General features: G+C 42.8%; 1 protein-coding gene across 1 annotated transcript in view; it reads left to right on the forward strand.

Annotated features, from left to right (window-relative positions):
• Positions 1 to 23749, forward strand: part of LOC140196468 (glypican-1-like) — a 210565-nt gene that overhangs the window by 126749 nt on the left and 60067 nt on the right. Inside the window, exon 3 of the mRNA XM_072255732.1 lies at positions 14058 to 14449. Coding sequence (XP_072111833.1) covers positions 14058 to 14449 — 392 coding nt within the window. The remainder of the gene's footprint in view (positions 1 to 14057; positions 14450 to 23749) is intronic.

Consider the following 23749-nt stretch of genomic DNA (forward strand, 5'->3'; position numbering starts at 1 on the left):
AGGTGGTGCCCCAACAGATCTTTCAAATGGGAGTTTCAATGGCTAAGTCTGTGTCCATTACATGTGTCAATACATGAATTGCATACGTCACCATGCTACCATGCACCTCGATTAAAGTAAACACAAAGTTGGACTCACATGTCAGACTCCCATGTCTTCCTTTGAATTAGTTTAATGTTTTGAAGTTAGAAACCATAACATTGGTGATAAGGTATCTTTAAAACAAAGCCAGAATGGCTGGTGACCTGTTGAAGTGTAGCAATATGTTCAAAATAAAAAAAAAAACACTATGAGTAAAGCACGCAGCCCTGCACGTGCCGAGGTGGTCAAGTTTTTAAAAAAAAAGTCAGAAAACAGAAGAGTTCACAGGTTCATAAACAATGAGTACCGGGTTATCATAATCATTAAAAGAAAGAGCATAAATAGCTGGCTATATTGGAAAGATTGACAAGTTTCATTACATAACAGATAACTGGCCTATGTATACTGAACTGCTTCAACAATATTTTGAAGTAAATGAATAGCCTATGCGAAACAAGTACCAATTTTGCTGAGCACATTAGATTTAAAGGCAGTTTGCTTTGAAGTTTGTCTGCTCCAAGCAATCCAGCTGAAATGAGCTTTGCTGCTATTGTCAAAGTAGTTCAGGAACATTTAGAACCAAAACCATTGTCCACTGCAGAACACTTTAAATTTGATAAGTGGAATGAAAAAGAAGGGGAGTCCATTTCATATGGCTGAATTGACGCGATTGAGCATTGTCAGTTCAGTAATGGGCTTAATGGTGCACTGAGAGATCATATAATTTGTAGAATCTTACAAGAGGGCATTCAAACACAGCTACTAACTGAAGCACAACTTACATTTAAGAGAGCAGTTGAAGTTGATATATCAGTGGAAACAGCAAACATAGGCACAATTGAGTTGCAATCAAAAATGAAAGGGAACATGAACAAAATTGCAACAACGAAACAGAAAAAGACCCAGCCAAATAAATTGTGTTACCATTGTGGCAGGGGCTCACATATACCAGACCAATGCAAACTTAAAGGCAAAACTTGCAGAAAATGCAACAAATTGGGTCACGTACAATGAGCACGTCAGGCGAACAAAAATAAATGGACAAAATGGACAAAAATAAAAGTGAATGGCAAATTAATGAAAATGGAATTGGACACTGGTTCAGTCATTCCACAAAATGAGCTTGAATGGCATTTCAAAGATACTGAACTTAAGCTTGCAGGTATCCAACTAAGAACTTATAGTAGGAAAAAGATGACTCCTGTGGGAATTTGTAACAGCCGAATGCAACAACCAAAAAGCCACATTGTGCTTGTATGTGGTAAAAACAGGAGGGTCCACATTCTGGGGTCGTGAGTGGCTGAGACAACTTGATTGGAGATCCATCCATCATTTGCCTGGCACATCCACTACAACAGAGTCAAATGAAAGTGGATTAAGAAAGGTACTGGATGATGGCACATCTGTCTCCGTACTGTACACCATGAACCCTTGCCCACTAGTGGGCAAACAGATGTGGCCAACCTCTGGACCAGGGAAGGGCCATGATGCACAAAGGAATTGTGGTAACTCTCCCCCTCCCCCTCCTTCCCTCCCTGTCTCTCCCCCATCTCCCTCTCTCTCTATCTCTATCTATCCTGCTACAGGTGAAAGCAAACAAGCCAACAAAGTGATAAGTAGATGGAAGCCAAATATTCCCACCCCCTCCTTGTTCCACTCCGTCTCCTCAACCCAGTTCCCAGGTCTCTGGGTGGAGGAACATCCTGGAGCATGATGTGATTATTCAGTCCCGCAGATGGTGAGAGTACTTTGTCACTTGTGCTACACTCTGAGTCAGTAATACCAGCTGTCAGGAAGGGCAGGCAGCCTATGCAGAGTCATTATGTGATCTAATCCGCAGCTCCCATTTGTTCATCCAGACACATTGATGTTGGTAGTTGCAGAACTGAGCAGAGATGCCTGGCAAAGAGCCAGGAACAGCTGGTGTAGCAAGTCCGACTCTTCCACAGTCAGCTAGCATGGTTGAAGCCCGGATTGCAAGCTGACCCATCCTTCACACTAGGCGTCTGGCTGACCTGCTCCAGCCTCCTGTATCCACCCTTTGAAAGAGTCCATTGTTGCAGACCTCACCATGAGGATTTGGAGAAAGTGAACAAAGCCTTGCTGTCCTCTGGCACGCAATGCCCAACCAGGTGGGGACTGTATATTCAATTGCAAGCTGCAAGAGTGAAACACTTGTTCCATAACCGAGGCAAATATCATTGAACACACAGCATGGAAACAGGTCCTTCAAACTATCCAGTCCGTGACGACCAGCCATTTACATGAACCCTATTTTATTCTCCACACATTTCCCTCAGCACCCCCACCTCCCCTGACTCTCCTGTTCACTCATACATAACAGGTAATATACAGCAGCTAATTAAGCTGCCAGCCTGCATATCTGGAGGTTGCAGGAGGAGACCAGAGCATTCTGTGGAAAATTCATGTGGCTGCAGGGCGAAGGTGCAAAATCCACACAGAAGGGACCTGAGGTCAGGATTGAATCCAGCTCTCTGGTGCTGTGCGATAGTGGCGATACTACCTGTGTTACTGTGCCTCCTCAGCCACTATTCATTTCAGAGTACCCAAATTGATAGACTCCTAGGGTAATACAGCACCTGAACAAGCCTCTTGACTCAACTCGTCCATCTTGACCGTTATATCCATTTAAGTTGGACCCATTTGCCTGCATTTGTCCCTTATCCCTCTGACCCTTTACTGTACAAATGATGAAGAGTGCAGAACTCTGACTGTTGCATTCACCATCTTATGTACAAAGAATCCACTTGTGTTGCAAAGAAACTGAAATCTGTGGTTCAGCTAGGCTCAGTCTTATGCTTTGTTACACTGTGGTCCTATTGTAGATGCTTGTTTGGCATCACAGGTAATCACTGTGGAAATGAGGGACCACACAGTGGTTCAGAATTCAACTGCCTGAAGGTGAGGTTAGCAGACTGTCTTAACAGAGTGAGTAATGCACTCAACTTCCTCTGCATGACTTAGACCTCTCTGCAGTGTCCCAGGCCCTGGTGCTGGTCACCAGTGCTTGGGGTACCAGTGATTCTGTTTCCCATGACAGAACACCAGCACCTGTGTAATCTCTGGAGCCTAGAAATGATATGACAAGGGGAGCGAGAGCAGACTAGGACCAAGCCTAGGAGGGGAGTACTGGAATATCAGAACATAAGGAAATAGCAAGAGTAAATCCTTTAGCCCTTCAAACCTCCCTGCCATGCAATACAATCATAGATGATCTGCCACAAGCCTCATCTCTTCTGTGCTAACTCCCCATGTTCCTCAATCACCCAATCTGTCAAAAATTTATCTTAACACCTCTTTATCTAACTCTCCAATGTCCAACCTGCACAATATCAAAGTTAGAGAATTCACCTCCCTTTGTAAGATGTTCCTACAAAGTTTAAATGACTGCTTGGCTGAACTTGTTCCATCACTAGAGAGGAGAACAGGATGTAGACTTGTAAGAGGTAGGTAGGTCCCTCTGAACACTAATGCTTTTCAGTCTCTCAATACTTTAAGAAATATTCTTCTTTTTATTCTTTCTTCCAAAGTGGATGACCTTGCATCTTCCACATTATATTCCACCTGCCGTATCCTCATCCATTCCCTTGAAGCCTTTCTGCTTGCTCCTCTCAACCCACACTGCAACCCAACTGTACATCATCATAAAAGCTGGATATGTTACTCTTGATCCTTTCATTCAGATCATTGTGGAAAGCTGGCGCCCCAACAGATCTTTCAAATGTGAGTTTCAGTTGCTCGGTCCGTGTCCAATGCCATTATCATTTGCGAAGTAACTGCAACCACTTCCTTCATAATAGATTCCAGCATTTTCCCTGCAAATGATGATCAATTAGTTCCATTTTTTTTTCTGTGCATCCTTTCTTAAATACTAAGTAACATTTACAGTCTTCTAAATTAGTGAGAGCAGTTCCAGAATTGACAACATTTTTGAAAATGAAAACTAGTTCATCCACTAACTCTATAACCACTTTTTTTCAAAACTTTGTGATTCAGCTTATCATGTCTTGGGGATTTATTGGCTTTTAGTCATATTAATTTCTCTAAAATTTCTTTTAAACTATTATTTATCTTTGACCATTGTTTCTGGAAGGAATTTGTGCCACCTTTCATGAAAAGAAGCGTAGAACATTTTCTTATTCCCGAAAATAATTTCTCTGGTGTTGTAAGAAAGAAACCATATTTGACAGTCTGCTTCTTTTTATCTACCGACAGGGCATTAACAGCTCATTTCCAGTCCCTTACCAGATTGCTCTCATATTCTGCTGTCCATTGCCTTATCGATTTCCTGAGCCTCTTTTGCTGAATTCTGAAATATTCTCAGTCCTAAGGTTCATTGTTCTATTTGGTAAGATTATAAGCCTTTCCCGTGGATCCACTTAAAAGTAGCACATGGAATTGTACAATGCAGGATAGGCCCATGACGTCTGTGCTGACTATGATGTCAAATTAAACTAATCTCATCTGCCTGCATATGATCTTTATTCTCTGCCTGTCCATGTGCCCGTTCAAATGCATCTTAAAATGTCACAATCATATCCGCTTCTATCAACCCTCCCCTCACAGCAATCCCACTACACTTCCCTGGCATATTCCAGGAACCTACCACTCTCTGTGTTTAAAATCTTACCTCGCATATCTCCTTTAAACTCCTCCTCTCCACCCCCCCCCCCCCACCACCACCACACCATGAAGCAATGTTCTCTAGTATCCAACATTTTCAGCCTGGATAAAGTTCTTTGAACCTGAATTCTTTTTTTTTACCTTATTAGCCTTGGCTGCACTGGTTTTTCTTCTGGGCTTTTTTTTAACCTTACTTATTAAACGTTAGCGACTGCATATTTATGGCTATGTTTTTAAATGTAGTTTCCCAATCCACCATAACTCACTGTTGTCTCCTTAGATTTAAGACTCTAGTTTCAGTTTGAACCATATTGCGTTCAATCTTGATAGAAAGACTGTTGTATTATGTTCAATGTGCTCTCTTATTATAAATTAAAACTTTTTCAGTTCTCCTGACTGTCGTTCACATACTTCGTTCACCCCCCCCCCATGATTGTTTCACTGATAACTTTACTTTCCTGATGTATAGTATGTTCTACATGACTACTACTGTATAAGGGCTGAAAGACAACAGACAACAGAAAGGCAACAGAATATATTTGTTGTTTTACCACCAGAAATTTACAGTAATCTCACCCCTTACCTTTTTCGAGTCATAGGGATTGCTCTTTTTATGTTTCTCCAACTGCTCTTCCATCTCTGTTTATCACACACCATCTGATGGCTGTTCCTCACGCAGCCACATTGATTCCATTCCTTTCCTTCACCCCATTCCTTTCCCACCGTTTAGTGATCCAAATAACCACTGAAGAACAAAGATTCACTTGCACCCTTACGACTTAATGTACTGCACTGGCTGTTCGCCACGCGGTCTCCTGTACATCAAAGAAACCAATTGCAGAATACGTGGCCTTAAGGTTCTGATTGCCTGGCACTTTAAATCTTCATCTGCTGTCTTTACCTATGGCCTCTTGCACTGTTATAAAGAAGGCCAACACAGTCTTAAGGAACAACAGTTCATGTTCCAGTTTAGCACATTGCCACCTTCAGGACTCAATGTCAAATTCTCCAATTTAAGGTAACTCACTCTGTCCGTCCCCGCATTTCTGCCTACGATCATTTTAGCTCAGTTTCACTTTTTCTGTGAGTGTAGTCTGGGCACTTCCCATAGCTTCACCATTTACAACATGTTTCACCAACAAATCAACATCATCTGATTGTAATTGCTAATCCAACAGCTGCATTGACTCCCCATCAAAGATATTTCCTTTGTCCTAACCACCCCTTCTTCTCTGTTACCTAACATTACCCAGATCAGATGAAGGATCTCAGACCTGATACATTAACCATTTCTCTTTCCACAGATGCTTGCTGAGCTGTTGAGTATTTCCAGTATTTTCCAGTTTAATATTAGTGTAAACGTGTGGTTGATGGTTCGCTTGGACTCGGTGGGCTAACAAGCCTTCTTCCATGTTGTATGACTCTTTGGCTCATACTTGTCATAACAGCATGGAGTCCTGAACAGCCTTGGTGTTGAACCTGACTTCCTGTCCCAATCCACATGTACAGTTACCACTCTAGTACGTGTTTGTTGAGGTTGGACCCATTGGCCGTACACACCCAGTAGAAAATTAACCAGCAGGTGTGTGTAATAAATCGGCAAGCTAACAATTGCTACATTCATAGGATAAACTCCCGACTATTCTGTATATTTTGGTAGTCCTCCAAAATGATTTAATCCACCAGTCTAAAAATAAAAGCATTAAACAAAACTTTGATCCAACTGTTGTGATCACTAACCATGTGTCCATTCCTGGAACACATGCACATCGAGATCATATCTTTCCATGACTTGACCATTGTCATTGAGATGCACGGCAGCTGAAACAAGAGTGGTGATTACATCTAATCGAGGGATGAATTCTCAGCTGAGGCCCAAGGGAAACAGTGCTGAACAGGGCTGTGTTGGGAATGTACTGCCAACAGTAAGGACTTGGAAGCAGAACTTTTATGGTGGAAACAATCCAGGGGCAACCAATAGCAACAAAGCATCTGCACAAATTGAACATAGAACAGTACAGCTCAGGAACAGCCACTTCTGTCCATGATGTTTGTCAAACTAATTAAATAGTAATTAAACACCCAACCAAACTAATACCTTCTGCCTACACAATGTCTGCATTCCTCCATTCTCTGCACACTCATGTGCCAATCTAGGAGCCTTGGCTTTATCATATTTACCTCCACCACTACCCCAACAGTGCATTCCAGGCACCCACCATTCTTAAAATAAAAACTTGCCCTGTGTGTCTCATCTAAACTAAACACTTCTTACCTTAAATGTATGACATGAATTATTAGAGTTTTCAGCCCTGGGCTGTCTACTTGATCAATAGCTCTCGTAATCTTAAAAACTTCTATCATGTCTCCCATCGGCTTCCTCTGCACCAGAGTAAACAATTCAGGTTAGTCCAATCTTTCCTTGTAGCACATACCTGAGTTGTTTTCCAGGCAACATCCTGGTAAACTTCTGCACCCTCTTCAAAACCACCCTGTCTTTCTTACTATGGAATGACCAGAACTGAACATAGTCCTCCAGTTTCTGCCTAATTAGAGCTTTATAAAGCTGCGACATCATTTCCTGACTCTGGAACGCAGTGCCTTGGCATTGCATATATTTCGTTTACCATCCTACCAACCTGTACAGCCAAATAGTGACCTTAACATAAAATAAGTTCTCCAAGGCAAATTGCAAAGTGGTGCTACTGGACGGCACACTCATCATTCTGACCTACGTAACCAAGCTGCTGTCAGAAGGTGACACAGTGGGCTGCTACCTCATTGTTTAAGTGACACGGGTTCAATCCTGACTTCTGCATGTATGAAATGTGCACACTCTCCCTATGACCTTTGGATGATCTGGTACCCTCCCGCATCCCAGTGACTGCTGCAAACTACTTCTTAGTGTGGATTGTGGCAAAGAGCACCAGAAGGGATATGGAAACAGAAATGACTGCAAGTGGTGGAACCTGGAGCAACACACGAGGAGGAGGAACTCAGCAGATCAGGTAGCACCTGTGTTGGGAGATAGACAGTGGATGTTTCAGGTCGAGACTCATCATCTGGACTGATGAAAGGGGCCTGATGTAAATGTGTTGTTGGGAGAAAGGCTGTAGGGATTTAAAGGGAGGTGCAATGGGACTAATTAGACTCCATTTCTAGATGGGCCAATTGGCCAGATCTTGGGGTGTTCGACATGTAAGAACTTCCTACATAGTGTAGGAGCCATGCACCTGTTCTCCATCTGCATTGCATTCTGTGTTGCCCATTTACTATGGTAACTAGTCGTGTGGGGGGGGGGCGAGGTAAAGGCGAGGGGAATAAGTTACTTATTTATGCTTATTTTATTGCAGTTTAGAGTTACTGGGGACTGACAGAGGTTGTATCTTTTGCTGACCGCTCAAGTATGCTTAGTTTACACTTGGATACGCTTAAGTTTCATTGCTTCAAGATTGTATGTTTGCTAATTGCTAAAAAAGGATCAAAAACATTTCCTTGACTTTTGGAGCAATCAGTATTGGAGTAAGGGCGTGTCCTGCAAGTATAACAAATCCGTAGGGTCACTGGCAGCTGGAATGGTTTTGGCTTTGGTTTGGTTTGGCTGCTACATATAGTATTGTACTAAATTGTGCTTAACTGCTTGGTTTCACCGGGATAATGGTGTTGTTTAATGCAGGATGTTGCAAATGAGAGAGGCACAGAATTGTAAAGCATAGAAAGAAGCCTCATCTGCCCATCACCCTGTGCTAGCTGTCTGAATGAACTATCCAATTTGTCAGATTTACCTGTTCTCCTTCAAGTACATATCCAATGTCACCATCAAAAACATGAAGCTATTTGAACGTGTGAGAGAATTGAAAGGCAAAAGTACTTTCAAAGAGAGCTTGGAAACTTGACCTCCTTTGAAGAAGAAATGGGAGCTGATGTGTGTTCGCTAACCCCAGCTGCATTTAGCAATTTGCAGGATTATTCTGGGCTGACAGGGAGTGCCGGAGAGACATACCAGCCATGGTTTTTACTCTGGTTATTACACTGCAAAGTTAGTCTGTGCTTACTGATGCTACGTGGTGTAATACAGCACAAACAGGCCTTTAACCTCACAGTGTCTGTGTCAAACTTGATCCAAATTAAACTACATTTGTTCAGCTTGTATATGGTCCTTATTTCCTCATTTACTACAAATTAATATGTTTATCAAAAGCCACTAAAATGGCACTCTCATATCTGCTTTCAACAATATTTCTGTCAACCTGTGCCAGCCACTTACCACTCTGTGTAAAATAAAGCTTGCAGCACACAACTTCTTTAACCTTTCCTCCTCTCACCTTAAATGTATGTCCTCCAGTGTTACACTGACATTTTCCAGTTAAATGGGAACAGTGCCAGCCTTTGCCTATAACACCCTTCAGAGAATCGTGGTATGATCAGACAAGGAGAATGCCAGGGAGGTGGCTACTTGGTCAGCGATGAGTGTCAGTACTGTGTGACAGGAAAATGGAACAAAGAGCCTTTGTAGAACAGGCAACTATTTAATCAATTGATGGGAGGAATCGATTGGAAGTCTCCTGTGCTGTGTTACAGGAGACAGTTTCACCCTAGCCCTAATGAGTGAAGCCGAAAGAAATGGAAATTAAATGTCTTGCATCTCATTGAATTGTACAAAGCTCCCTTTAAAAATCTGCAGCATTCTGACAGGCACTTAATCAAAAAAAGAAAGACAGCTGTTGTAAAAGGTAACAGCATCTCATTAGTTCCTAATAAAAGCTGCTGCCCTGGGTTTAAACTCAATTTGTAAAGATGCTGAGCTCTTCATCCGTGGACTGAAGGACACAAGGGGTGCGCCTATATTTTCAGAAGGGTCTTTGCAGGTCAATGTTGTGGAATATTGCATTACCCACCTCCCTCCACACCCAACATGTAGAAGATTTGCTATTTGCATTGAGACCGTCTCTGATCACTGACAAGGTATTTACCTCTGCTGTACCTGTTCAAACTGGCACCAATTCAGGTAACCCCCCCCCCCAATATCTTTGTTAAACTACAGTGGCTGTGGACTCAAATAAAAAATCTATTTTCAAATTCTTCCACCTTCTAGGTCTGTAGGGTGATAGGACTTTTCGAATTACAGCCTCTTGTGCATGTCTGATTTCCATCATTCAATAGGGACCTGCAGGTTCCCCTCCCAGTCATGCACAATCCTGATTTGAAGTGTATTGTCCTGTCCTTCATCAGCACTGGATTTACAGTGCCTATGAAAAGTATTCATTTCCCCCCGCCCCACCCCCAGCCCTGCCCGCCCATGGAAGTTTTCATGTTTTGTTGTTTTACAATATTGAATCAGTCGATTTAATTTGGCTTTTTTTTGACACTGATTAACAAAAACAAAAGACTTTTTCGTGTCAAAGTGAAAACAGATCTCTACAAAGTGATCTAAATTAATTACAACTATAAAACACGAAGTAATTGTCTGCATGAGTATTCACCCCCCTCCCTTTAATATGACACATCAAATCATCACTGGAGCAGTCATTTGGTTTTAGAAGTCACATAATTAGTTAAATGGAGATCTGGTTTTGGAGACCTGTGTGCAGTCATGGTGTTTCAATTGATGGTACTGAATATACACCTGTATCTGCTGGTGTGTCAGTACCCTGGCAAAAACTGCACCATAAAGGCAAAAGAACACTCCAAGCAACTCCATGTTGGTTATTGAAAAACACAAGTAAAGAGATAGATACAAGAAAATTTCTAAGTCAATGGAGTACAGTTAAGTTAATTGTCAAGAAATGTAAAGAATATGGCACAGTTGAAAATCTGCCTTGAGCAGTCCTTCCTCAAAAACTGAGTGACAGTGCAAGAAGGGGATTAGTGAGAGAGGCCACCAAGAGACCTATGACAACTGTGGAGGAGCTACAAGCTTCAGTGGGTGAGATGGGAGAGACTGCGCATGCAACAACTGTTACCCGGGTACTTCACTGGTTGTAGATTTATGGGAGAGTGGCAAAGAGAAAGCCACCGTTGATAAAAACATGAAATCTCAGCTACAGTTTGCCTGGAGTCATGTAGGAGACACTGAAGTCAGCTGGAAGAATGTTCTATGGTCTGATGAAATCAAAATTTGAGCTTTTTGGCCATCAGACTGAATTCTTTGTTTGGCATAAGCCTAATATCGCACATCATCAAAAACACACTATCCATATCGTGAAGCATGGTGATGGCTGCTTCATGCTGTGGGGATGCTTCACTGCAGCAAGCCCTGGAAGGCTTGTGAAGGTAAAGGGTAAAATGAATGCAGCAAAATACAGGGAATCCTGGAGGAAAACCTGATGTAGTCTGGAAGAGAACTGCGACTTGGGAGAAGGCAATGACCAAAGGATAAAGCCAGAGCTACACAGGAATGGCTTAAAAACAATAAAGTTAACGTCCTGGAGTGGCCAAGTCAGAATACAGACCTCAGTCCAATTGAGTATTTGTGGCTGGACTTGGAGGTCTGTTCACCCATGATCCCTATGCAATCTGACAGAGTTTGAGCAGTTTTGTAAAGAAGATTGGGGGGAAATTGCAGTGTTCAGATTTGCAGAGCTGATAAGAGACCTATCCACACAGACTAAAAGCTGTAATTTCTGGTAAAGGTACATCTACTAAATACTGACTTTGGGGTGAATACTTATACAATTGATTATTTTGTGTTTTATACTTGTAATTAATTTAGATCACTTTGTAGGGATCTGTTTTCACTTTGACACAAAGGAGTCTTTTTCTGCTGATCAGTGTCAAAAAAAAAGCCAGATTAAATCCCCTGTGATTCAATATTGTAAACAATAAAACATGAAAACTTACAAGTGGGGTGAATACTTTTTATGGACACTGTATGTCCCAGAGCTCCCTCTACAACAGCACTTCACCAGGAAGGAAGCTCAGCACTGGCTTCTCAAAGGTTAATAGTGGTGGGGCTGAGGATGGGGGAGGTGGACACTAAGTGCTGTCCTTGCCTGCAGTAACCAGATTCAAAATGTACCCACTGTTGCTTCAACTTTCCATCAGAGAGCAGAGATTGTAAACATTTGGAAGCAGAAGCAGGAAAAGGAGGGAACATTCAACCCCTCACTCATCTGGGAAGATTGCAGTTGATGTCCTACTTCAGTGCCACTTCCCCATATCTATTGATTCCTTTAATATCACAAGGCCTGGTTATGCAACCACTGATGCCAGGCAGATTGTCTATGAAGAGTATAGATCATGGTTGGGGTCACCCGTCTTGTAAAGTCACTGCCCAGAAGGCACCAATGGTAAGCCAGTTCTGTAAAAAAAGTTTGCCAAGGACAACATGGTTGCCCATGTCATACAACACGGCACATAATGAATGAACATCCCAAACTTTGTCAATTGCAGTCCTGAATGCACTCAGCAATCGTCTCCACAGAACTCCCAATTGGAGAATTTCAAATATTAGCTCCCCTTTTTAGAAGAAATTCCTTCTCATGTCTGCATTTAATGGTTCATTTCCTATTCTAAGACTGTGACTTCTGATTCTGGACACCTCATCCAGGGAAAATATCATCGCTGTATCTACTCATTAAGCTATGTAAGAATCTGCAATGTCCCCAGATGTTATTCCCTCTGCTAGTGTTCGACCTCAGAGCAGGAGGCTCCAGACAGAGAGGTCAGAGTGGGAATGGGATGGAGAATTCAAGTGGCAGGCAACAGAATGCTCGTGGTTACTTCTGTGGATGGAACACAGGCGCTCCACAAAGTGAGCACCTCATCTGCCCATTTATCCTAATCCAACATTAACAGTTTCACTTTTTGACATCTTTACTCATTAATTCACCTAAATCCTTTTACTTATATAATTATTAGGAACAATATAATTATTAGAACAATTAGGATCAGTTGTTCTACCAACTCACATGTCTGTGGGACATGGGAGAAAACCAGAAGGAAACCAATACAGTCCCAGGGAGATACATGAACTCCGGGTCTCTGATGGTCTGAGATGAATGAGCTCTGCTGAGATCCTGAACCTTACATAAACCTTAGAAAGATAACATAAGACTGCTGGGAATCTCAGGCGTTGCTTGATGTCTTTGGGAGCTTTTGACAGAGGAATTGCATGTACACCAAGACTGAAGGAAAGAGCAGGGTAGTGGATGAATTAGGCAGCTCATTTACGGGCACAGGGCTAAAGGACCACTCTGTGCTATATGATTCTTTGAGTGGCTCCGCTCCTACAACAAGCTGCAGCGTTAACTGAGCAATATCATCCCATGATGAAGTAATCAAAGATAATTTGGCACTAGACTGTCCGAGTTGTTAGAAGAGAGATTCTTGAGGGAATGGGCAGTGTCGAGAAATAGTGTGGTGGAGTTTTCCTCCTGGATACTGGAAAGCAATCCTGGGCTCTCCAGGGATTCAAGGAAGTTAAAAAATAATTCAGCTTGGGTCTCTTTAATCCCATCCAATGATGTATTTGATGGGTGAGTAGCATCAAAAAGGATGTATGCTTGTAAAGAAAAACATTCTCTCACTTCCAGGACGAGGAAATAGCCTAGCTGATTTTAACTGTTCATCAGAAACTGCCCTCGGATTCAGCAAGCCACCTATAAAAGACGTCGCAGAGTCTGCGTTATGTTTGCACACATCTGGTGTTATTAGGGAAGGGGATAAAGACTCACAGTACTATATTGAAGGATGGAGCAAGGAAACGTGAGGGGCATGCAAAACATTAGCTCAGTGTATGAGGTGCACTGGTTTCTTCCTGTATCTCAAAGGTTGATAGGTTAACCGACCATTGCCTTCAGTGTGCAGGTAGGTGGTAAGAAAATTGGAGCGGAGTTAATGGGCATCTAAAAAGAATATGTAATGGGAATTAAACAGAGGAATGGGATTCCCCATGGACCAGCATGAATTCGGTGGGCTGAATTCTTTTGTTGCAAGGAAATATAGGATAATGAGTCTCAAATGAGTTTGGAAATGGGGCCTTGGTGAGTTTAAAAGAAATATGGGAACAGTGTCTCAGCAATTCCAGAGAGCACAGAAAATAGGGTCTTGGTGAGTTTAAATGGAACACAGAAATAGCCACTACTAATATGAGAACTGAGCCCTGAGATAGTTAAAAGGAGCATAGGAAATGGTACCCAAACAACCAGAACCCAAACCACCAGGACTTGCCTACAAACACTTGTGTCTTGGAGAATGAGGAAGTAGCTGGATTCTGCCTGAGTGGGTGGAGCTGCTGGAGATTGGTTCATGATTCAGGTCCGAGGAGAACAGGGTCCAGGTGTTCTGTATTTTGGGTATGGCGCATGATCTTTTGGTTTTCTCATCCTCAGATTATTTCCAAGAACTGCTGGACCAATCGGAAAAGAACCTTCACAGGAAGTTCACACACATGTATGGACTGCATTATTTTGAGAATAGCAAGATCTTCAAGGATCTGTTCAATGACCTGCGCCGCTACTACAAGGGAGCCAACATGAACCTGGAGGAAGTACTGAATGAATTCTGGTCAAGGTTGATGGAGCGCCAGTTCAAGCACCAGAACCCACACTACCAAATCAGCGAAGACTACTTGGAGTGTATGGTGAAGCACGCGGAGCCACTGAGGCCCTTCGGTGAGGTGCCTCGCTTCTTCAAGATACGGCTAACCCGTGTCTTCATTGCCGCCCGTTCCTTTGTTCGAGGACTCAGCGTCGGCACAGACGTGGTGCGGAAGGTCTCTCAGGTAAGAGTGGAATCCTCACTTTAGGTCAATTACTTTCTTTCTTATATCCAGTGAAAACATCTCAGGATCACAGTGAAAATTTGACACTCTTGTTTGGAAATCCAATGGTTTGAAATCTGGTGCCGTATCCAGCATATCTTTTAAACTCACCAAGGCCCCAGTTCCGGTGTTACATTGAATCTCATTGGGGCCCAATTACCACTGTCCTTTTAAAACCAATGGGCCCCTTTTCCCATAGTTCCTTTAAACTCACCAGTTCAGCACCCCAATTCCATGCTCTTTTAAAACTTACCAGGGCTGCGTTTGAAATTATTTTTAAAATCACTGAGATAACGTTTCCTGAAATCTTTCAGCTCTTAAACTCACCAGGATCCCGTTTTTTTGCATCCACCCGCCCCACCCACCCCCACACTCTCTTTAAACTCATCAGGGTCCTTCCCATTGCTTCTTTTAAATTCACCAGGCTCTCCTCTCACATTCCCTTTTCATTCACTGGGGGGCTGCTTCCTCAATTTCCTTTAAACTCACTGAGGCTCCCTTCATATGCTGCTTTGAAACTCCTTTTAAATTCACTGGGATCCTCTTTCCGTGCTTGCTTTCAACTTACTGAGCCCCCATTTCCTACTCTGTAAACATTAGCATACCGTTATCCCCATTTTCTACTCTCCAAACTTGTTAGCGTACCGTTATCCCCATTTCCTACTTTCCTTAGCCTACCGTTACCTCCCCATTTCCTACTCTCCAAACTCGTTAGCGTACCGTTATCCCCATTTCCTACTTTCATTAGCACACCGTTACCTCCCCATTTCCTACTCTCGAAACTCGTTAGCACACCGTCACCCCTATTTCCTTTAAACTCACCTGTCTGTCTGAAACATTAACTTTATTTGCTGGGTAACAGCTAAAATGAATGAATTAAAAGTACATTGGTGTATTAATAGGAGTGATAATCCGGTAGTTTGGAAAATCTGCAATTATAGCATCACTATTTTGCTGGCTAATTGGTGTTTACTGATTTGTAAAGGTCATCAGAGCAAGAGAAGACATCTATCAGTGTCATTAACAACCTCAGAACATCCCAGAGCAGTTTCTAATGTATAATTTCCTTTGTAACACAGGAAACATGACGCCTGATTTATATATGTGGATTTCCCACATACAGCAGTTTGGTAGCAAGCAGATTATCTAATCTTGGTATCGTTGAGGAGGAGGATAATTGATGATGGCATAGTAGCCGACAACTCTAGCGATCCAGTTTCAACTAGGAGATGGCTGTGCGGAGTGTTAACTTTCTTCCTGTGACCACACAGTTTTCGCCAGCTACTCTGCTTTGTCTCACATGCTCCCAAAGACTTGTGGATAGGCAGCTCAACTGGCCACTGCAGATTGCTTCCAGTGGGTAGGTGAGTGGTAGAATCCAGCGGGAATTGACAGGAATGCGGCAGAATAAACTCTGATTAGTTTTAAATGGTGCCTGATGGTTAGCGCAGACTCAGACGGTCAAGGGGCTTGTTCCCATGCTACAAGATGGACCAATTTCCTTGCTCTTCTTCCCAATCATTGGACTCCATGTAGTGTGATAAGTGAGCTCCTCTGCTACTCAGCATTCCCTCAAATACCGCAGTGTGCTGTCAACCCATATCTTGTTCTCATATATCTGCACTAGAATCTGAAGCGTTTGACTTGGTGGAGGATAGAAAGGATGATGGCACTAATGATGCAAAGAGCCCTGGTAGTCAATGGTAATGAGGTTGTTAATCCAATGGATACATGTGCTGATACCGGTCATTCATTGTGATGCTACAACACACAGTGCTAGTGACCCACACCTACCAGTCCAGTTGTCTCTGATTCCTCCTCCATCTCACTGGATGGCTTCAAAGAAAATTTCCAGGTTTGCTGCTCCCCACCTCATCTTCAACACCTCCAACAAATGGATTGTGATCAATGTCCAGGACAAGGCATTCATTCAAGATGCATTGGCAATGCGGCCTGGGTTTTACCAGTTTCTAAAGACATAGAAGGTTTTAAGCAGGATCCAAACAGGGCATGGGCCACGTTGTCACCTAGTACATCAGTGGCAAAGCAAGTCCACTTCTGCCAGTGAATGAGGTCATCCAGATCAAACAATGGACTAATCAGTGATGTTAGATAAACCAAATGATATCCTGCCCTTGGTGCAAACTCAATGAGTTATTGTTGTAAAAGCTCCCTCTCCAGTCAACAATGTACAATTTCCTATGAGCCTCAGGCTCAATGTATGAAAGTGTCTCAGGCGTTTTGCAAGCAGAAGATGAGCACATTGGTTGGATGGTATCACTTGGGAGGTATCACTTACTGCCTGGATTGGAGAGCATGCCTTATGTGAATAGGTTGAGTGAACTTGGACTTCTCTCCTTGGAGTGACAGAGGATGAGTGGAGTGACAGAGGATGAGAGGTGATCTGATAGAGGTGTATAAGATGATGAGAGGCATTGATAGCTAGAGGCTTATTCCCCAGGGCTGAAATGGCTAACACGAGGGAGCATAGTTTTGAGATGCTTGGAAGTATGTACACAGGGGACGTCAGAGGTATGTTTTTCCCACAGAGAGTGGTGGGTATGTGGAATGCACTGCCAGTGACAGTGGATAGATAGGGTCTTCTACGAGACTCTTAGATAGGTACATGGAGCTCAGAAAAATAGAGTAACAAAATTCTAGGCAGCTTCTAGAGTAGGTTACATGGTTGAGACAACATTGTGGTCCGAAGGGCCTGTAATGTGCTGTAGATTTCTATGTTCCTATGGATCCCTCAGTTTCAGAACTATTTGGCTTGAAAGTGAAATTGGTTAATTTTTCCTGATTAAACGTGGTTAACTCACAGAAGTGTTTGACTGTGGATTCCATGTGGCTTCTGTTTGAGACAAGTGTTGGAGATGAGACAGCTGAGCATTTGGGGAATAGCAGCTGGCAAAGGGCAGTGAAAGCAACAGTAAAACAAGCAAAATAGCACTTTGATGCTGATGCCCTTTGTTTTCTCTGTGCTCACTGCCATGGCCAGTGCTTAGACATATGCAAGCATGCATGATCTCACACACACATGCATACACATAGACATGCATGACAATACACACACAAGCATGTGTGAACTCATGCATATTCGATCATGTATGTCCTTATGTACATGTTACTAAGCGTGCTTGCGCCAATGCACGCATAGTTCCATGAAATCATATTTGCATACTTGCATACCCTTCTATTTACTGTAAATATTGCAGTGTTGTGATGGCACAGGAAGAGGGTATTTGGCCCATCAAATCTGCACAAGAGAAATCAAATCCATTTGGTGTGGCAGTAGCTACTGTGTAAACGATGATCCAGGACGATTCTCCACTAAGACTATCATATATGTGTAGTGTTTTCTTTTGGAAAGAAAGCCCACTATGTATTGCAAAGGAGTTCTATATAATAAAGCAATCTTATAGAGACACCGAGATTTATATGTAGTGATAATGCAAATAAATACAATTACAGAAAGACAATTAAGAATTCCCCTCTGAGTCAAGGTTGCAGTGCTAATCTCTGCCGGCCCTCTGTCACCACTGCGCCAGTTTGATCTGGAGACAGCCAGCGACCGATGTGACATTCAGCATCGGGTTTCTCTGTGTCTCCGCATTTGACCGCGTCAGTTGAACGTGTAACATTTCATAAAGTTCAAGTAAGGGGTTAATGGGGAATTTGCTCTCAGCTTTCTGCTGACAGGCACTCTGCACGGATGAGTGGAGCAGGGTTCCATACTCAGTACGGCAACGATACTCGCCACTGCCCATGTGACTCTGCAGCTGTCATGCTCAGTATTATTGATCATTGCTTTATTGATCTTTTAGGGCCATTCAACTTGATCAGCTGGGTTTTGCTCTTCCATCACAAACTGCTTGAAATTAGAGTTTACTTATGGAGCTCAGGGGTATTAATGAAATCCTTTCCTTTCCTTCCACTGGGTGTAAAAGGAGAGATGAGGAGAAACACTTCAAATCCCTTTCCATGTAGCAGTGGGGTTAATTTCTGGAAACATGAAGAAAACGTGGATGGTATTAAAAAGGGTTAGAAGAGGCTCGTTTGTAATGTAAATAGTTAACATTGATGTTTGGCCTATTGCTGTGTTGTAACACTGTGTACTGCAGGGAGGCCTTGGATTCAGGACTCAGTGTCAATTGCATGACATCTAGGTTGTTTTTCTCCCGAATATTGACTATAGTCTAGGGGCAAGACCATAATACTAGAAGATATAGGAACAAAATTAGACCATTCAGCCAGTGGAATCTCCCCCATCATTCAGACATGTTTGATTTTTCCTAAAGCCCATTCTCCTGCCTTTGCCTTGTAACCCTTAATCGCCTGCCTTAAATACACCCAAAGACTTGTCTCCATGGCACACTATGGCAACAAATTCCACATGTTCACCCCCATCTGGCCAAAAAAATTTCTTTCATCTCAGCTTTAAAGGGTTGTCCCTTCATTCTGAGGCAGTCCCCTCAGATCCTGGACTCGCTTACCATTGGAAACAGCCTCTTCATGTTCCCACTATCCAGGCCTTTCAGTATCCAGTAGGCTTCAGTGCGATTTCCACCCCACCCCCCATCCTTCTGAACTCCATTGACTACAATCTGGGAGACTTCAAGTGCTCCTCATACGTTAAGCCTCTTATTCCAGGGATCATTCTTGTGAACCTCCTCTGGACACTTTCTTGGCCGGCATATTCTTCCTTTGATACAGGGCCCAGAATTGCTCACAATATTCCGAAAGCATGGATAACAGCTTAAATTTCCACAGTCCTAAGACCGAGAGGATGTACAGACACTTTAAATAGACCACACTGTGAGGCAGGGAATAAGTCCTGTCCTAACAGAGAGATATCCTGAAAGGCAATCTTTAGAGATTTTGTTCAGGGGTTTCGTTCATGTTGATCTGACCTCTAAAAACGGGATTTGAATCCAAGGATAATATGAGTAAGAATACATAGAGGAATAAATATGTATTCTTTGGAATTTAGAAGAATAGGTTGTGTTCCTACTGCAACACAGACTAGATGAAGGAATAGATTTTGAGTTGTTTCCAGTGGTGGGAGAGTCCTGAGCAAGGGGACAAGGTTTCAAGATACAGGGCTGGTCATTTCAAATGCTATTTAGGGGCTTCTTTGGAATTCTTTCTTTTGGAATGCTGTGGAGACTAAATCACCAGAGATGTTTAAAGAAGAAGTAAAAACATTTTGGAATAATGGGTAATGAGCAACTGCTGGAGAAGAGATGAGGCCTGGAGTAGGTCAGCCATGATTAACACACACACGTTGATTGAGGAACACAGCAGGTCAGGCAAAATCTGTGGAGGAAAATGAACAGTCAACATTTCAGGCCAAGACCCTTCAACAAGACCTGACTGACCTGCCAAGTTCCTCCAGAATTTTGTTGCTCAAGACTTCCAGCATCTGTAGAATCTCTTGTTTATCAGACTGAATAGTGGAACAGGCTTGAGGAGACCTACTAGTATTTCTGTTTTATTATGTTCTTAATAGAGATGTTGTACTGCAATTACTGGGTCTCAATAAGAGCACACCAGGAACATTGCAAACAGGTCAGATCTCCCTGCCTAAGCTATACATGCAGTGCAAGGAGTGTAATGAAGGTCCACAACATTAATTCTTTGGTTTGTAAGGGAGGGAAGTTCCTTTGAGGAGATAGACTGGGTCAGTATTCTGGCAGTTTAAAGAACTGAGAGATGAATTCAAACTGGGTTTGACGGGATAGGTGCATGGATAGTGTATCTAGAACCAGTAGTTATAGTTTCAGAGTAAAGGCTGATTTATACTTGTGCGTTGGTGTGTCTGTGTTGCTCTGCAATTCAACGCCAAAATGCTAGTTGGCGGTGGGGTTTCTATGCCACTGTGTTGAGTTTCTTCGTGTTGAAACTCAACATGAAGAAATTCAAACTTCAAACAATGGCGACTGAGGCTGAAGAAGGGTGAATTTTCTGTGCTTGTCTGACCACTGAAAGACACGGACGAGGAAGTGCATTTCAAATATTTTCGGATGTCGGCAGGTAGATTTGACGATTTGGTTCACCTTCTCCAGCCATTTATTTTGCATCAGTGTACGCACAGGATACTCAGAGACTGGCAATCACCATTCGAGTTTTAGCTTCAGGCGGAAGTCAACAGGCTGTAGCAGCTAGCTACAAACTGGCGTCAAGCACAGGGTCCTCCATAATTTCGGAGGTCTGTGAAGCTTTATGGAAAGCATTGTAGCCAGAGTTCTTTCCTGCCCTTCAGTCAGCCAGTGGGAAGCTATTACAGCGTAGGAGGAAATGCGATACTACCAAGCGGACCAATCACAGTTGTTGCGGTCTGTGTCGCCGCAAAGCGTAGTTACATTTTGGGAGAGGTGCACATTAGGCTACGGTGTAGGGTTCAGCGTAAATACAGCATAGGGTTTGCGGCTACGCCGTACCTACGGCATACATTTGTCGCACAAGTATAAATCAGCCTTAAGGGGTTGGCCATTCAGGCAAAGAAATATCTTCATGCAGCGATGGTGAATCTTCAGGAACACTTTCTCTCCAAGGAACCTCTGGATGCTCTGTCACAAGATGGAGATTTGGTTATCAGGAGATGGAGTTCATTTAGGAAAGTGATGCAGAGGCAGAAGAACGGCCACAATCTTACTGAAGAGAGAATAAGACTGGGTGGGGGGGGGGGTGTCAAATGGCCATCTCCTGCTACTTCTTGGAACCTCTTTACCCCTCATCCCACCCTTGCCCAGGACTCCTTTCTTGGGGAAACTGGAGTATAATACATACATATTTCATATTTTTTTACATTATCTATAATGTGAAACAAAACAGTTTGATTCCTTGCCGCACCTGAGCACTGTGTTTAAAAATAAACTTTGTCTGGATACTGGCTTGTAATCCCATGCCCGTGAATAGTTGTTGCTCACACCTGCAGGGTGTCAGCAGATCATCTTTCCGAGGATAAATGGATGTAACCTGACTATGCAGAGCAGGGGAGCTCTTGCCACAGCTGACAGGCCCAAACTGAGGCAGCAAACAACAGTCTCACTCAGGAACACAAAACTTCCTTAATCCCATTTCCTCCCATCAACCCATTAAATGCTTAGTTCTTCTCTGCTTGTCCCATTTAAACCACAATTGATTTTGCTTTGCGCGTCTTCTGGGGCAGGGCATTCCTTATTCTGTTGTCTGGGAATATTTTGCCTGGATTCACTTTTAGCTGGCTCAATTCCAGTGTTGTGGAATTATGCAACGCAGAAGTCAACCGTTCGGCCAGCTGAACCTGCTGTTCCAGAGATTTATCCAGTTGGTTCCATTCCTCATTTTTTCCCCCATAACCCTGCAATTGTTTTTTTGTTTTTAAGGTGGAACAGTGATAAAGTGAGAAACCTCACCACTCCAGTGACCTGGGTTCAATCCTGACCTCTGGGCCTGTCTGTGTTGAGTTTGCAGGTTTTCCTTATGACTGTACGGGTTTTATCCCACATCCCAAAGATCTACAGGTCAGGAGGTTAATTGGCCTCTGTAAATTGCCCCTTGTGTATGGGGGAGTTTATGGAAATGTGGGGTATTAAAATTGGGTTAAGACAGCTAGAACAACTCAGCACGTCAAGTAACATTTGTAGAGGGAAATGGACAATCAATTTTCAAGTATCTTAACCGTCGGAAAATAGGAAAGGTCGAGGGAGAGCCGAGATGAAGTGTCCCGATGCAAAACACTAATTGTCCATTTCCTTCCACAGATGCTGTCTGATCCACTGAATTCCTCCAACAGTTCGTTCTTTGCTTCAGATTCCGGCATCTGCAGTCTCTTGTGTCTCCAGAATAAAGTGGAGTTTGGGCAGGAAAAGGGAGGATAGGATAGGGTATTACAATAAAGTGGGACCTGACAGGCAGTGTGGTTTCACTGCTGGATGAGTCCATATATCTACACTCTGTTCAGTTTCTCACAAATCTGTCCTCAGCTATGTACTCAACTAGCTTTTCAGCGGGCAGAGGCAGAATTGCCATTGCGTATCCAAAGTTAAACACAATGTTAGTCATGCCATTCAGCTGCCATTGTGGACTTTGCCTGAACAGCCTAAGCAGGTGTTTATGATCCATACATGCCTCAGCTTGTCCTAGTGTATCTAACTCTATCAGCATACTTCTTCTCTCAGGCCCAATTAGCTTCAATAGATCAAAGCCAATTGATTCAATTGCTTTGATTCTGCATTGTTCCCATTCTGCAGGATTCCTACCACTCTCTACAATTTACCACACTTGTTTCTCACTTATGATAAGGGTCCTCCACCTGGAGTTCAACTGTATTTCTCTCCAGAGATTTAGCAGGCTGTTTCCATTCGTGTTTTGAAAGTCCAGCACCTGCAGCTTTTTACTCCAAGCTTCCTTAATGGATTCACCAGTGATGGACTCGCCATTAATAACCCATGGTTCTGTACCTCTTTAAAATGGAGCTACCTATCATCAGGTTAAAACAAAACACAAATCTTATCCCTCTGACTTCTCATCCTTTTTTCCAGTCCTGATGAAAGATTTCAGCCCGAAGCATCGACTTTTATAATTATTTCCATAGATGTTGCCTGACCTGCTGAGCTCCCGCAGTATTTTGTGTGTTTTGCCACAAATCTTATAGGATATCTTTCCTGAAGACTAGAATTCACAAGTAGAGAAATGATATTTAAATTACTGAGCTCAGTTTTCTTTGATAATAGATAAGGATTTAGAAGTACAAGAAAAACTCAAAGTGGCATTGCGGGTAGACAGGGCAGTGAAGAAGGCTTTTGTTATTCTGACCATCATCGTTCAAGACACAGAGTATAGGAGTCAGGATAATATGTTGCAGTTGTTTAAAATGATGGTGAGGCTATATTTAGAATATTGTGTTCAGCTTTGGTCTCACTGCTTTAGGAAAGATGTGATTTAGGCTGGAGAGTGCAGAGGAGATTTACAAGGTGTTTGCCAGAACTTTAGGGACTGAGTTATGGAGAGAGATTGAGCAGATTGGGACTTTTTTTTTATTGAAGCTTAGAGAATGAGGGCTGATTTTATAACAGTGTTTAAAATCAAGAGGGGCATAGGTAGCGTCAATGTACACAAATTTTTTTTCTCAGGGTTGGGGAATCAAGAACTGGAGAGCATAGGTTGAAAGTGAAAGGGGAGAGATTTAGTATGAATTCAAGGAGCAACTTTGTCACCCAGAGGGTGGTCCAGTACATGGAATGAGTTGCTTGAGGAAGTGGTTGAGGTAGGTAC

This window comes from Mobula birostris, chromosome 4 (assembly GCF_030028105.1).
Source record: "Mobula birostris isolate sMobBir1 chromosome 4, sMobBir1.hap1, whole genome shotgun sequence".
NCBI lineage: Eukaryota > Metazoa > Chordata > Chondrichthyes > Myliobatiformes > Myliobatidae > Mobula > Mobula birostris.